At 45.3% G+C, this 14,591-nt stretch overlaps 1 protein-coding gene across 2 annotated transcripts in view; it reads right to left on the bottom strand.

The window, feature by feature from the left end:
- SH3RF3 (SH3 domain containing ring finger 3) overlaps positions 1 to 14,591 on the bottom strand; it is a gene marked incomplete at both ends in the record, with an annotated part of 262,235 nt that overhangs the window by 73,797 nt on the left and 173,847 nt on the right. For both annotated transcript variants that reach the window (XM_082014120.1, XM_082014121.1), the window contains one exon: positions 11,260 to 11,355. In XM_082014120.1, the coding sequence (XP_081870246.1) occupies positions 11,260 to 11,355 (96 nt within the window). The remainder of the gene's footprint in view (positions 1 to 11,259; positions 11,356 to 14,591) is intronic.

The following is a 14,591-nucleotide window of genomic DNA, read 5'->3' as shown; positions in this document are numbered from 1 at the left end:
TGTTGAGTGAAAGTTGCAGCTGGATGCATCGCTGGAGTGGTGCGGAGCTGCCTTTGCTGACCTTAAACTCAGGCCTTGGGAGCGCTCTTGTGCCCTTACGACAAAACCTGGAAGTGGTGCTTGAGACAGAGCATGGCACAAAGCAGTAACTGGCCAGGGTTAAACCAGGACAGCCTCCCAGCTGCTATGGAGCAGAGAAGCTCAGTGCCAGCACCAAGAGCTCACAGACCTTGTCATGGTCTTGGGGACTGCCAGGAATGGGGTATCAAGTATTTCTATAACCCTCTTCCCACCCCAACAATTCATATATTGAGGGAGAGAAAAAACAGGCACCCACTAAATCAATACCATCACATTTCTTTCTCTTGAGCAATGCACCTATGGAGGAAAAGGCTCTGGCTGGGAATGAGCAAGCCTCTCTAAACACTAGACTGGAGCTGGGAGAGAAGATACAGAGGCCATTATTTCTGCCCTCAAAGGGAAGACACACAGTTCTTCCTCCTGGGCGAGGAAAAGAAAAAGGACACAAAAGGAAGACATGCCTGTAAATTCCTTACTCTGCTGCTGAGGTAGAAGCAGCTCAGAGAAAAGGGAGCAAGGAGATGACCATTATGAAACATGCCACTGAGCTTTACTTTCCCCACCAACAGCAAGGCGGGTAGGGCTTGAACCAGGAGTGTTCTCCCTCCTTATGCAGGGATGCTTTCTTCTCAAGAAACAGTAACACAAGGTAGATCTGCTTCTTCTTTCAGTGCCCTCCCCTTAGCCACAGGGTAAAAGGAGAATGTCTCCAGCATGAGTCCACCACTGCCTGAATGCTCTGGTGCCTCTCCTGCTTTGTCCCAAGCTTTCCAGAAAAAATTCTGTTATGGAAAAATTATATTATGGAAACCTCTCTCATGAAATTTCCTGTCAATTTGATTCAATTGTGTCTAAACAGATCGGAAGACTTCAAAGTCAGATTTAGAGCAGGACACTCCCTCCAGCCTTACTTAAACCAAGGCTAATATTATTAACGTTGTTTATGGAGTACCTAGTGCTGCTTGATCATAAAATTATAACTTAATAAAATAATTAGATAAATTGAGGGACAACGAGGAGGTAGAGGAGGTTGCTTACACAAAGCCCCATGTTCCTCACCTCACCATTTTGACACAATGGCTTAGAGCACAGTTCAACAGCAGCATTGCCTGCAGAGTATCTGTGAGTGAGGGTTGCTTCCCTGGTCATGTTTTCCTGCAGTAAGTGTGAGATGCCACATGCTCTCCTCTCCCATCTTCCCACATTCTGCCCTGTATCAGCATGGATGTTCATGTGGCTATGCAGTAAATGGGATGATGGAATAGATATGACTGGAAAGCAAAAAAGCAATGACAAATTAAATGAGTAGTTTTCAACAGGGTGAGTTCCCTGATCCATCTCAGCATGCAGCCACATGTCTGGTAGTCCTGGAACAAGGAATGCAGAATGAAAGTGTTGTCACAGATGAGGCAAAAGCAGGACAAACCCTTTGGCAGCAGCTCTTGCATTTGTCAGATTACAATAACGCCAGTATCACACCCAAAAATGGTGCAGCAGAACCTAAAATAAACAATGTCTGGTCTGCTTTGTAAAGGAACAAAGTAAGAAAAACCAAGGACTTGTATGTAATTTCTTCTACAGGATAGACTAAACACAAAGGGGTGAGCGTTCAAGAATCTTGTGTGTTCTAGAGAAAATGTGGAAAAGATGGAGATCCCCAAATTAATTCTAACTATCTCCCCCTGTTTCTGATTTTTGTTTTTAATTTGCTTGTACTGATTCCTCCTCTAGTCTTTTGAACTTGGTTTTCTCAGTGTTCAACTCTAACACCTAACAAAATGTTACAGGATTTGAGACAACTCAAACATCTGGTTCTGGCATAGCTAATGACATTTTTATGCTAAAAATCAACTTCACATGTTATTTCTGTTGTTTGAAGCATTCATTCAGCACACACATGCACTCCCCGGTCTCTTTGTGCCTAGAATAAAGACAGTTTGACCATTGCAGGAGCTGCCACAACATGAAGTAAGGAAAGAGGTAAAAATGGTTCATAGCTTCATCCTATCAGAAAACTATTATTCTTTAAACTACTTCTCTTTGAAAGCTTAAAGGGTCAAGCTTAACTACATTTTGTGACTCTTCACGGTGGCAGAACAGTATTTTTGTAACTTGCTATCTTCTGAAAACAGAGATCGGAGGGGGCTTTCACAGGCACCCCCCAGAAAATCATTTATGTTGTCACTGACATCAGCCGTCCATCCTATCCCTCTGATGGAGGTCATCGCACCCAACACAGGCATAGCAAAGAATAATATGTGCTTCCACCTCCTCCAGGTCCTTTTACTGGCTGGGATTTTAACAGTGGACCCACTTTTCTTTGGCACTCCCAGCACCAGTGCTGCAGCTGACACATGGAACCATCTTACTTTCTGCTCAGACGGATGTGGCTGACAGCAAAAGGGCAGAGAAGACAGTCAGTTTGCCGGGGCGTCTGCCAAAACCCTTGCACTCTCCCTCTGTGGCTACATTTGGATTGAAAGTCTCCACTCCCAGAGTTTTATGGCACCAGGAAAGCTCCCCAAGAAGGAAGCTAATTGAGATGCACAACGTACACTAACAAGGACACTAGGAAACAAAATGAAGAATGCCTGTGTGAGAAATAATGACATCCTCTAGGATTTTATTTTTAATTAACTGCTAGACAAATCATGTATCTGGTGACATACAGCTTCTTAATATACATCCATGCATTAGCTCTAGGTAAGTGATACTGAAAGATACTTTCTTTTTAAAAAGAGAAAGATCCCAGGGATTCAGCACTGCTGAAGCAATCTTTAGAAGCTGTCAGAGGTGATCAATGGCTGGAAAAGACAAAAGCCCTGTTCTCATGCCTCCTCTAGAGAGAGCAGATTACTGATGATGCGCTCTAGAGCTGCCACAGGGCCCCGGTATAGCGGGTACGCTCAATGGGGAATGCTAATTTCTAGCCCTTGAAAGCCTGCGCAGTTGCTGAAATGTTTCATTCCAATGGTTGTGTGTTACGAGAATGCTGAGCACCACGAGGAAGTCCAAAACATTTGTCGTCAATCGCACAGGCAAAAGCTAACCCTAAGTAATGTGCTGTCTATTAGTTGGTTCTTCTAGGTAGATACAAGGCCAAGGGACTGATGCTTTGCCTGAGGTATTTTTCCACTTGAAACATTGCAGGACCACATGAACATCTACTGTTTTTTTGTGGAAGATACTTCCTCAACACCCATGGCAGGCCTCAGGTATCCCAGAGGCAGAACAAGGAAGTTCATGGGTAGTAACAAGTGCACCTAAGCCTCACCAAGATTTGCTGTACATGTGTCTAAGCATTGCTGAAAGCTTATTCATCCATGGCACCCTGTTGCTTCCAAAAGAAACAGCAGTTTTAAGGTTCCCTAGCAAAACCACAACAAACATTGATAGGTATATGATGGACAGGTACTTTTGGAAATTGATAAAATGTTGCCCATAGCATCAAAGAACCAACTTGAACATAGGTACTCTTTGCTGGTGAAATGGCAGGTTTTATGTGCAATGAGAGCTGTGGGCCTTTCCCTTTCACACCGTGTAGACCACAGACTCACAGCCTGAGCAACCACAGAAGGTGGGGCCCAGGATTAGCTCTCCTTTGCTTTAGACCAGAGCTGGCACCCCTGCCTTCCCCTCCTGGTTGATGAAGAGAAACAGGTTCTTCTACAAGGAGGTTCATCTGACATATTTTAGATGTCTCCATTAAGTGGCCTATTTCTCTCCCTATAAACACCTGGTTGTTGATGGTAAGGGGGAACCCAGACAATTAGCTCAGATGTAGAGATCTATCTGCTGTTGGTCAGATGAACTGTACCTAGAGACCCACAAGGTCTTGCAATTCATTTGGAAGAGTATTTCCCAGTTCAAAAGCACTGCTCGGGGCAGAACCACTGTTCTGTTGCTGCAGTTGCTTCTTGGTGTAACTTGCTAGTAGGACTGCATGTCGGCAGATGTCTCTTCATTTACCATCTAACCAAAAATTTAGAATTTTAAAAGAGAGAGTGGAAAAAAGGATGAATGGACAGTAAAGATAAAGAAAACAGGAAAATGAAGGAAAATATCAAGCAAGATGCAACAGTTTGTGAAGATGTTTTGTTCTCTCTGTCCAGGGAAGTTTGGGGGTCATCACTAGTGCTTGTTTTGTAACAAAAGCAACCCTGGTACCATAACAGAACATAAACTTTGAGGCAGAAGCAAAAACTCAGTGTAGAAATAACAGAAACGAGACAGATTGCACCAAGGATCGGAAAACATGTGTTCAAGCAGAAGCTTGTTGAAGGAGGAGAGTTGAAGGTAAAGCGAAGGGTTGAAGGTAGTGCTGTGTGCTGATAGCACGGGGAACTGGCAGCACACGCGAAACACATGGTGAGACCCCAGTCAGTTTGCACTGGGAAGGATGACAAACAGGATTTTGCAGGGGAAGTGCTGGAAATCCTTGAGTGGATTGTGGCTACAGATCGAAGTCTTGTTAGCAGATCAAGAGCAAACGTCAGTCCATCTTACTTAGGTACCTACCTTGCACTACAATTTTTGGCGTCTAGGAGGCAGCACTTCAAAAATGCTCCATACAGATATGAAAACAATATATATGCTTTTGAAAGACTCGTGAAATGGGCTTATTTGCCAATGTTGTGAGCTTAAGTTGGCTGGACTGGAAACCATCTATAAATAACCCCAGAGATTTATTTTTACAAAATAAAATCTAGGAAATTCCGATGTTACTCATCACAGGGGTGGGTGGGGGAGATACTCCTGAATGTGACAGCTGGCCAATTTCTGGTTCAACAGTCCCTGAAACAGTAAGAGGTGATAACAATTTGATGTGGTTTTGATTAATAGAAAGATTGGCCATAACATACTTAATCAGAATAACTTAATTATGAGTTCATTTGTGTGAAAGTGGGCAGGAGGACAAGCAAGAGAAGACCTGTAACTAAAACGGTCAGTTCCCAAAAGGCAAATTTTCACAACCTACGGTTATGTCTAAATTTATGTGCTGGCTCTCACTGTGGCTCACCACAGATCTCATGACTGTCTGGGCTGGAGGATGACTCAAACGTGACAGCACTCCCACCTATCTCTGTATGCAGGCTTCCTCTCCGTGGCACCCACCTGAGATGAACTTTGGAGGAACGTCCTCCCCAATGCAGAAACCAGAAAGCAATCCTGCATTGACTTGTCCAGATGTAGCCTGAGGGGAGTGACCGATTAGAAAAGGTCTACTGAGCTGAGGAACTCAGCTAATCTAACGTAGGGGAAACCTGGCATTTAAAGTCAAAAGGTGACAATGCAGCTGTTTTGTATCCTGAAGATGGAGGAAAATCATAGAGAATCTGCATCAATGATCAACGATGGATGCTAGAACTTAACAGAAAACATGAAAGAAAATACTTAAAAGTAAAAAGAAAAAAAAATTTGCCCATAGTCATGCTAATTTACATTTTACATAGGAAATTAAAACAAAGAGCAAAAGGTTTTTTATTTATATAAGCAGAAGGGAAAATAAGAAGTTGAGCAGCTATGCAGAAGAGATGGGCCAGAGATGAAAAATAATGTGTGTGTATATATAAAACATATATATTATTATATATTGTATGTTTACTCTTCTCCCTTCTGAATGCTAATACTCTTAGTTTTCCTGATTGACATCACAGTTGTTTGAAGTTCTTTAAATTATTTTACTTTGTATGTGTGTACCAGTACTTTAAATCAATAATTTTTTTTCATGGACTGATGTGAAAGGTAGTAATAGGCGTATAAGTTTTTACTGAGGTCCCTCTTGCAACCCACAAAACAACTTCTGCATGTTTTAGTTTGAATGTGAAACATGGGAACTGTATTTATACTCCAGTCATGTAGAAAACTGATACCAAAAAGTACCCTGGAATATTCTACTAGATTCTATTGAAGAGGAAAACAAGTAGGGCCAATGTTTTAGAAATTACGAAGGTGCAGGAATTAAAGTCTTAATGTAATTACAAAATTTGAAAATGCATATCAATAAAGCTTTTCAACAGAAATTAGGTGAGCACCTCTTAGAGCTTACGTTATTGTCAGCTTTACAAGGTTCTTATTCCATTTTTATCTGACATACAAAAGGAGAGAGAACAGAAAAAAATCAATTCCAATGTTAATGGGTATAATTCTTAACTCATTAGTGTTACACCTACTTACTACTGGGATGAATTTGCTCCTCTGAGATTTAGTAAGTCAGTTTTTCTAAAATCATCTACACTAGTTTCCTTCTACCCACCTTTCAAAAGCCTCCATTTTTATTAGCATTAAATGATACTAGCAAGGCTAAAATAAACCGTTTTGACTTTCCTTAAAAACAGAGATGGTATGTTCTTTTTGCAAAGGACACCAAACAAATGTTACTATCTAATGACTGTCTAAGGCTCCTTTTTTTGGAAGGATTTAATAAAGGGGATACTCTGAAAGGTGCAGACTATGCTGCCACAGAAACCACATATATAAATGACGGGTCAGACATCAAGGTTGAATTCATTATGAGAGTCCCATAGGGACCCATCTGTCCTGCAGCTGAAGGGAGGAACCAAACAGATTGAGGAGCGAGAAAACATAGACGAGAAGTGGACAGGGCAGCAATTATTTGTTGATGTTGTTGAAAATGGTCAAAACATCTCTTAGAGCTATAAATACACACACACACACATCTGAGTTTTCAAGAATATAACTGTGATGACTGCCACTGAGGACACCAGGATATTTGGAAACAGCTAAGCTGGGAATCTGTATATAGAGAAAAAAAAAACCCAAATCTGCCATCCAGACTGAATGCCAGACTGAGGGCGAAGGCTAACTAAAGGTTACCCTCAGCAAAGTACATAGTTATACAGTTAAGCACAAATTCAGCTGGGTAGATGGGTCTCTGTGACACCGCAGCCGGGGTCCTGGCACGTGTGCTCAGGTTCCCCTGTATGGGTTAAGGTGTTTTAGGATGATTGGTAGATCCAGTGGTACAGCACAAAATCGTTAAATGTGGAGCTCTGCAAAGCTAATTTTGGAATGAAAAATCATTGTTTTCTTTATGAAATGCATTTGGCTTTGGATTTTATTTTATTTTTTTTCACTTTTGGCTGAACTCTTTTTAAACACTGACTTGCAAGAATTCTTTTCCCCTGGGTCTCCAAGGGAGTCTTGTGGATCTATGCTGCAGGGCACTGATACCACCAGCTCTGCCCATTCTCCTCCTTCCTCTTTCTCCTAGACCTCCTTTCTACCTTTTTCTCTTTTTGACTGTGAAGAACAGGAGAAGATCCCCATTACCCTGCTTCATTGCTCTGTAAAAAGAATTTTAAAACTCCTAATATTACTTAATCACTGCTTTCAGTGCCCCTGCTGCCATAAAACATTATAACAATGGGCTGGCACTTCATCAATTGTAATTTGCTGATATTACAGTCACAGTAGCGCTTGAAATAATTGCCTTGCTCTACCACTGACTCGTAAGGCTTCTTGATCTCAGTCAATACTTCTTTGCACTGGGGACTGCAGCCAGAAATTTTCATCTAACAGCTCAGCCTTTTGAATTTCCAGTTCCTGACGATCTGAGCAGGATGTGTCCCTCCAAATACTTGGCACACCATTGCCCTCAAATTTAATTCCCAGACACTTAAATCTATTAGGACACATTTTATTCTTCATTATTTTCAATTTTACACACAGCAGCGCAACACTTGTAACTTCCAAACAGAGCTAATAACAGCAGTTACTAAGAATGAAGGAGCTAGCCTGAAGACAGTAAAATAAAATAAATTTAGTTATGACTTTGAATTCTTTGCAGGTCCAAAAGTCTTCCCAGCAAGAATATGACTTCAAACCATAAGGATTATTAATAAGATGTTTATTTTAGGACAGAAGGCACCTTGAGAATCAATTTGGTTATGTTGTGTTTTTCTGTACACAAATTAAAACATAAATGATCAGCCCAAATGACTTCTACTGGAGACAAAGGACAGCTACAAAATAAGACAAAAAATAGTGCAAACTCTCCCTGACAGAACATATGTGACTCATTCTGTAAACGTCACCATTGTGAGATGCAAATATTTATTCCTTATACGATTGCAGCTTCTCTGAGGTTGGGACAGAGATGACAGAGGCAGGAGAAAGCCTCTCTGCAGAGAGCTGTCAGACACAGCAGGCGTGCAAGCAGCCTTGCTGGACCCTTGGAGGGAATAAAGCATAAAACCCATGCCACGTCACGGTTATATGGCTACAGGGACAACCACGCGTAATGCTGAGGTACAGACGTTCTAAAATACCGCAGGGAGCAAGTCCATTTCGATGCCTTCGGCCGGTTTTTTGTGCCGCTGCTTTGTGACACCACAGCCTGGCTCTAAAAGTTGCCCTCCCAGGCACAGAACCCTTTACAGAAGTGGACCGCTCTCAGGTTCGGTAAGCACAGGGTGGGAAGAAGACGAAGGAGCCTAGGGAGACGCTGCAGGCTTTAAGCGGGCCAGCTGACAGCCCAAGCGCTGGGAGGCCACTGGGGGTCCCGACGAGGAACCTGCCGGTCGCCCGGCAGGGCTGTGATACACCCCTCCTTCCCACCCCGCTGCGGCGTACGCGTGCAAACGCTTTCTAGCAGAGCCCCTGCAACGGCCTTTCTGGCAAGCGTGAGGGGTATGGCAGCACGTTGCCAGGATGAAGTCTCAGCAAAGCCACAACACAGGTTACATCCCCTGTTCGTAGGTCTGGCATGCTCAGCTCTAAGATCCTTGAGGTGACCGGCTTGTTTTCTCATCCTCTGGCTGCCGGAGCAAGCGTAGGAGCTCTTGCCTGGCCATGGGAGCAGCTGGGGACATCAGAGCCTGCCCTTAGAGATGGGCTCCGGGCTGGAATTTGCTCCATCCGAAGTGCGGGGCTTCGGATGCCATGCGAAATCCCACGCATTTCGGCCATCGGCTCACACAAGTGGAAGGCTACCATGAGACTTAAGCTTTGCTTATTCTGCACATTTTGCCAAGATTTTGAAAACCACTTAACAGACTTGGACAGACTCAAGGAGTGTTTTTAGATTCAAGTACTGCTTGTTTAATGGATTTATTTTATAAACATTGGCACTGAGATTTTAAAAACTTCTTTGGGATTTGGCCTGCTGATTCCTCTTAATTTTTAATGTAAAGTAACATTTGAAGCTGGCAACAGCGACATAATTGTATAACTCCAATAGTTGCATAAGCTCATCTCATATTCAGAACAAGGCCTTCATCCACGAGGACATGAATGAAATAGGTGGCTGATGTTTCTGTCTGGAGGATCATTACCCTTTGGCTTTACAAATCATGGCACAAGTATTATGCCCATGTCACCCAACTGTCTCCTTTGAAAAGGCCTTTCAAGCCTCCAGATTTCAAACTCACACAGAGAAAATATATGTGTGTGCATATATATACACAGATATATGAACGTGCATATAGTTGTATTTATTTTATATACGTGTGTGTCTGTGTATTAATGTATATGCACACACATTCCTATGTGCGTTCTTCTCACTTGGTGCTGGCTGCCTGGCTGTTTGCACCCCTTTAGAAACTTCCAGCATTGCTGTTCTGACTCTGCACAGCACTACCTCTTGCTCCTCCGTGGCCACCCAGGATGGGCTAGTGCTTGGAGAACTGTAGTGAGACATCATTGCACATGTTCCCAGGGGGCTGCTCCTCTGAGGCTTCAAGCCCTTCACCCTACAAGAACAGTAATTAAGGAGAACAGATACCTTGGGGGTGGGAGAGGGATCAGGATGCCATACGGTGCGTAGGCAGTGCAAGCACTTACAGCCTGCAGGTGAAACTAGAGCTGGGGAAGGGTGGGGGGCCGCAACAGTGGCTGGCTGTGCAGAGGTCCCCAATTCACTCTTTCTGCAGCAAAGTTCAGGACAGTAACATAGCATGTCCCGAGGACAAGAAAGAGAAAGGAAAAGGGATGAAATCTGGGAGAAACACAGCTTTCTCATTTAATCACAACAAACTGAAAATGTCTTACGCGTTCAGAATAGAAGAAAACTAGTCATTAACTTACACGAGGCAGCTGGTTTCCCAATAACAGCTCCTACACATTCTGGTTTTAATATTATTGTTCTTGTCAACTGTGGGAACGCAATGTATATTAATGATGGTTTATTCCAAATTGGTCATTCTTGGAGTTAATAATTAGGTAGTCAGGCACTAATTATCTCTATTTTGTCTCAAATCATTAACTAAGAAATCTGGAGAAGTAATTTTGGAGGCAGGCACAGTAGGGCGGGCTCCGCTGCGGGCGCAAGAGACGTTGCACTCTGGAAAGCGGCACCAGCCTACACTTGAGAGCAGAGTCAGGGCGATACTGCTCCCAGCAGTGGGTGCGGAGTGGCAGCACCTCAAAAAAATACATACATGTGTGGTCCCCATCCGTTCTTTGCACCTCTGGTTCACCCGTGAAGGAGGAAAGGTCCCTGAAGACATTACCTGGCACTTGGAGAACAGAGCATCTCCAGTGGGGCCACCACAGGCCACCACCGCTTGGTGCAGCTCTTCTCCCGAGAGGCACCCAGCTGGACAGGCACCAGCAGGAGGGCACAGCAGTGGGAAGAGGTGGCACAATGGGTCTGCTCAGAGGAGAGAACAGAGTGAACTCTCAGTGTTTACTCTGAAATAAGTCTCCCATGGAAATGACTGCAGGAAAGTGCTCAGGATAAGAGTGGGTCTGTCACATGGGGAATGAGGAACGTTGGGCACATGGGTGGAGCTGGCCGAGCAGGGAACACCTGCAGCACCCCTCCGAAGGTCTGTGCTTTCAGGGCATGGCTGAGCCTGCATCACTGCTCCTCACCTGCTGGCAGCACCCATCTCTCCTCAGGCGCGTTCAAGATACCCCCAACTGCAATCATCCTCCTCTATTTTCCCTACATATTGTGGAGATTACACCAGAAATGCTACACAGGAAGCCTTCAACAGTAGTTCGGGGCATACATTTTGCTGGCCACTTTAAATTGAATTGAGTGTATCCTCACAGTGCCTTAGGGGACAGCAACAAAAAAATTCCCTTTTCAGTTATTCCGGTATAATCTGTCCTTGTCATTTAAGAATTTTCATGGTTATCCTGCCCGTGTGGGCACAAAATCCCCTGCAAGATATCAAGAGAAGTACCCACCATCACCTGTTATGAACTCACCTCAACATAGAGGATAGGGAAAATGCCAATCTTGTCACCCAGCATTCCTTCTGCCCAGTTGTCATCCACCCTCCTGATGACTGTCAAAATTTCATCCTAAAATCAGAGACACAGAAAAAACTAATCAGATTTTTTCAGTAGAAAGATGCTAATTTTTAGTTACCCACATGACAGCTTAGGGAGAGAGTACACAAAGGAGGCCAACTTATGGCCACGTAAAAATGTTCCCTGAATCCTGGGCCAACAGGATCAGGATCCCTGGCCAGCATCCCACCCCAGGCATCCCATCCAACGTGCACTGAAGCACCCTGCATACGGGTGCAACTCAATCCATCTGCCATCAGCTCCAAGGGCCTGGGCACAGTGGTTGGGAATAGGTAACCCCTGGCTTCATTGCAGGGAAAGGGAGAATGTTTGACCCAGGAGGTCACCTCTAACCCAAAGGAGAAAAATCTCTAGCACGAAGCTGCTCCTGTGCATCCAAGAGCCCATTGTGGCACTTGGCTGCTCCAGAAGACAATTCAAAGGGAAGCACCAGTAGAGCACTGGTAGCCCTGGAAACACTTCCAGTGAGAAGCATAAGGTATAGCACAAGGTGCTCAGCAGCTGGCCTACACTGGTGATCCACTGAATGTCAGTTTTCCTTTTTAAAAAAAATAGGAGGAGGTGAAAATGCAAAGCGGGTAAAAAGCCAAGGATAACACAATAAAGTTGCATTCATCTGTTGGATCAGCTTCAGTTTAGATCACAGAATCACAGAATCACTAGGTTGGAAAGGACCTTCAAGATCACCAAGTCCAACCATTAATCCAGCGCCACCATGTCCCCTAAACCATGTCCTGAAGTGCCACATCCACAAGTTTTTTGAACACTTCCAGAGATGGCGACTCCATCACCTCCCTGGGCAGCCTGTTCCAATGCCTGACCACCCTCTCAGTGAAGAAATTTTTCCTAATATCCAATCTAAACCTCCCCTGGCGCAACTTGAGGCCATTTCCTCTTGTCCTATCGCTAGTTACTTGGGAGAAGAGGCCAACACCCTCGTCACCACAACCCCCTTTCAGGTAATTGTAGAAAGCGATAAGGTCTCCTCTCAGCCTCCTCTTCTCCAGACTAAACAACCCCAGTTCCCTCAGCCGCTCCTCATAAGACTTGTTCTCCAGACCCCTCACCATCTTCGTTGCCGTTCTCTGGACACGCTCCAGCACCTCAACATCCTTCTTGTAGTGAGGGGCCCAAAACTGAACACAGGATTCAAGGTGCAGCCTCACCAGTGCCGAGTACAGGGGCACAATCACTTCCCTACTCCTGCTGGCCACACTAGTTCTGATACAGGCCAGGACGCTGTTGGCCTTCTTGGCCACCTGGGCACACTGCCGGCTCATGTCCAGCCGGCTGTCAACCAGCACCCCCAGGTCCCTTTCCGCCAGGCAGATCTCCAGCCACTCTTCCCCAAGCCTGTAGCATTGCATGGGGTTGTTGTGGCCGAAGTGCAGGACCCGGCACATACATACAGTTGGCCTCTGCCCATCGATCCAGCCTGTCCAGATCCCTCTGCAGAGCCCTCCTACCCTCCAGCAGATCAACATTCCCACCCAACCTGGTGTCATCTGCAAACTTACTGAGGGAGCACTTGATTCCCTCATCCAGATCATCAATAAAGATATTGAACAAGTCCGGCCCCAGAACCGAGCCCTGGGGAACACCACTTGTGACCGTCCGCCAGCCGGATTTAACGCCCGTTCACCACAACTCTCTGGGCTCGGCCATCCAGCCAGTTCCTCACCCAGCCAAGAGTAAACCTGTCTAAGCCACAAGCCGCCAGTTTCTCCAGGAGAATGCTGTGGGAGACGCTGTCAAAGGCTTTACTAAAGTCCAGGTGGACAACGTCCACAGCCTTTCCTTCATCCACTAGGCGGGTTGGTCAAGCAGGACCTGCCTTTCATGAACCCATGCTGGCTGGGCCTGATCCCTTGGTTGTCCTGCAGGTGCCCTGTGAGCACTCTCAAGACCAACCACTCCATAATCTTCCCCGGTACGGAGGTCAGGCTGACAGGCCTGTAGTTCCCAGGATCCTCCTTCCGGCCTTTCTTGTAGACAGGCGTCACATTGGCAAGCCTCCAGTCTTCTGGGACCTCCCCTGTTAACCAGGACTGCTGATAAATGATGGAGAGTGGCTTGGCAAGCTCCTCCGCCAGCTCTCTCAGTACTCTCGGGTGGATCCCATCAGGCCCCATAGACTTGTGGGTGTCCAGGTGGTTTAGCATGTCCTTGACTGCTTCCTCCTGGATTATGAGGAGTACATTGTGCTCTCCATCCCCATCTTCCAGCTCAGGGGGCTGAATACCCTGTGGATACCTGGACTGGCTATTAAAGACTGAGGCAAAGAAGGCATTAAGTACCTCAGCCTTGTCCTCGTCCTTGGAGACAATGTTCCCCGCCATATCCAGTAGGGGATGGAGATTCTCCTTGCCTCTCTTTTTGTTGTTAATATATTTGTAAAAACATTTTTTATTATCCTTTACGACTGTGGCCAGACTGAGCTCTAGCTGGGCTTTTGCCTTTCTAATTTTGTCCCTGCTTGACCTAACGAGATCCTTGTACTCTTCATGAGTTGCCTGCCCCTTCTTCCAGAGGTGATAAACTCTCCTCTTTTCCCTGAGTCCCAGCAAAATCTCCCTGTTCAGCCAGGCCGGTTGCCTTCCCCGCCAGCTCTTCTTACGGCACATGGGGACCGCCTGCTCCTGCGCCTTTAAGATTTCCTTCTTGAAGACTGTCCAGCCTTCCTGGACCCCTTTGCCCTTCAGGACTGTCTCCCAAGGGACCCTCTCAACCAGTGACCTGAACAGGCCAAAGTCTGCCCTCCGGAAGTCCATGATAGCAGTTTTGCTGACCCCTCTCCTTACTTCACTCACAACTGATGCAACTGATGTGAGATACAAGGCTATTTTCTAAAACTAATGGCATTTTAATATTACAGTTAGTCTAAAGGATCTTATCAAAATCTCAACTGAAGATGAACTTTTTTTGTGATTATAAAACAGGAGATTAAGCAATGTGCAAATAAGATTCATACTGCTCAAAGTTTCTCTTGATAGAGTTAAAACTTGGAACACACCAGTCACTAGAAAAGCTGAGGTGACTTGAACCAAACCCTGGGTTTTCCCAGTTTGAGCTGCTCAACTTGCCAATGGATTTCTGCTACCATGTCTGTCTGCTGGGGTTGTCATACTAAACCTGGCCTTGAGCCAGCACCGCTTGCTACAAAGGCTACGGAAAGCAGCCCTCTCTGCAGGGCTGGATGCTCAGATCTCCTACGGCCAGAGGAAAGG

The sequence above is a fragment of the Phaethon aethereus genome, assembly GCF_964289735.1.
Source record: "Phaethon aethereus genome assembly, chromosome: 1".
NCBI classification, from domain to species: Eukaryota; Metazoa; Chordata; class Aves; order Phaethontiformes; family Phaethontidae; genus Phaethon; species Phaethon aethereus.
This window is presented reverse-complemented; position numbering and strand designations above follow the sequence as displayed.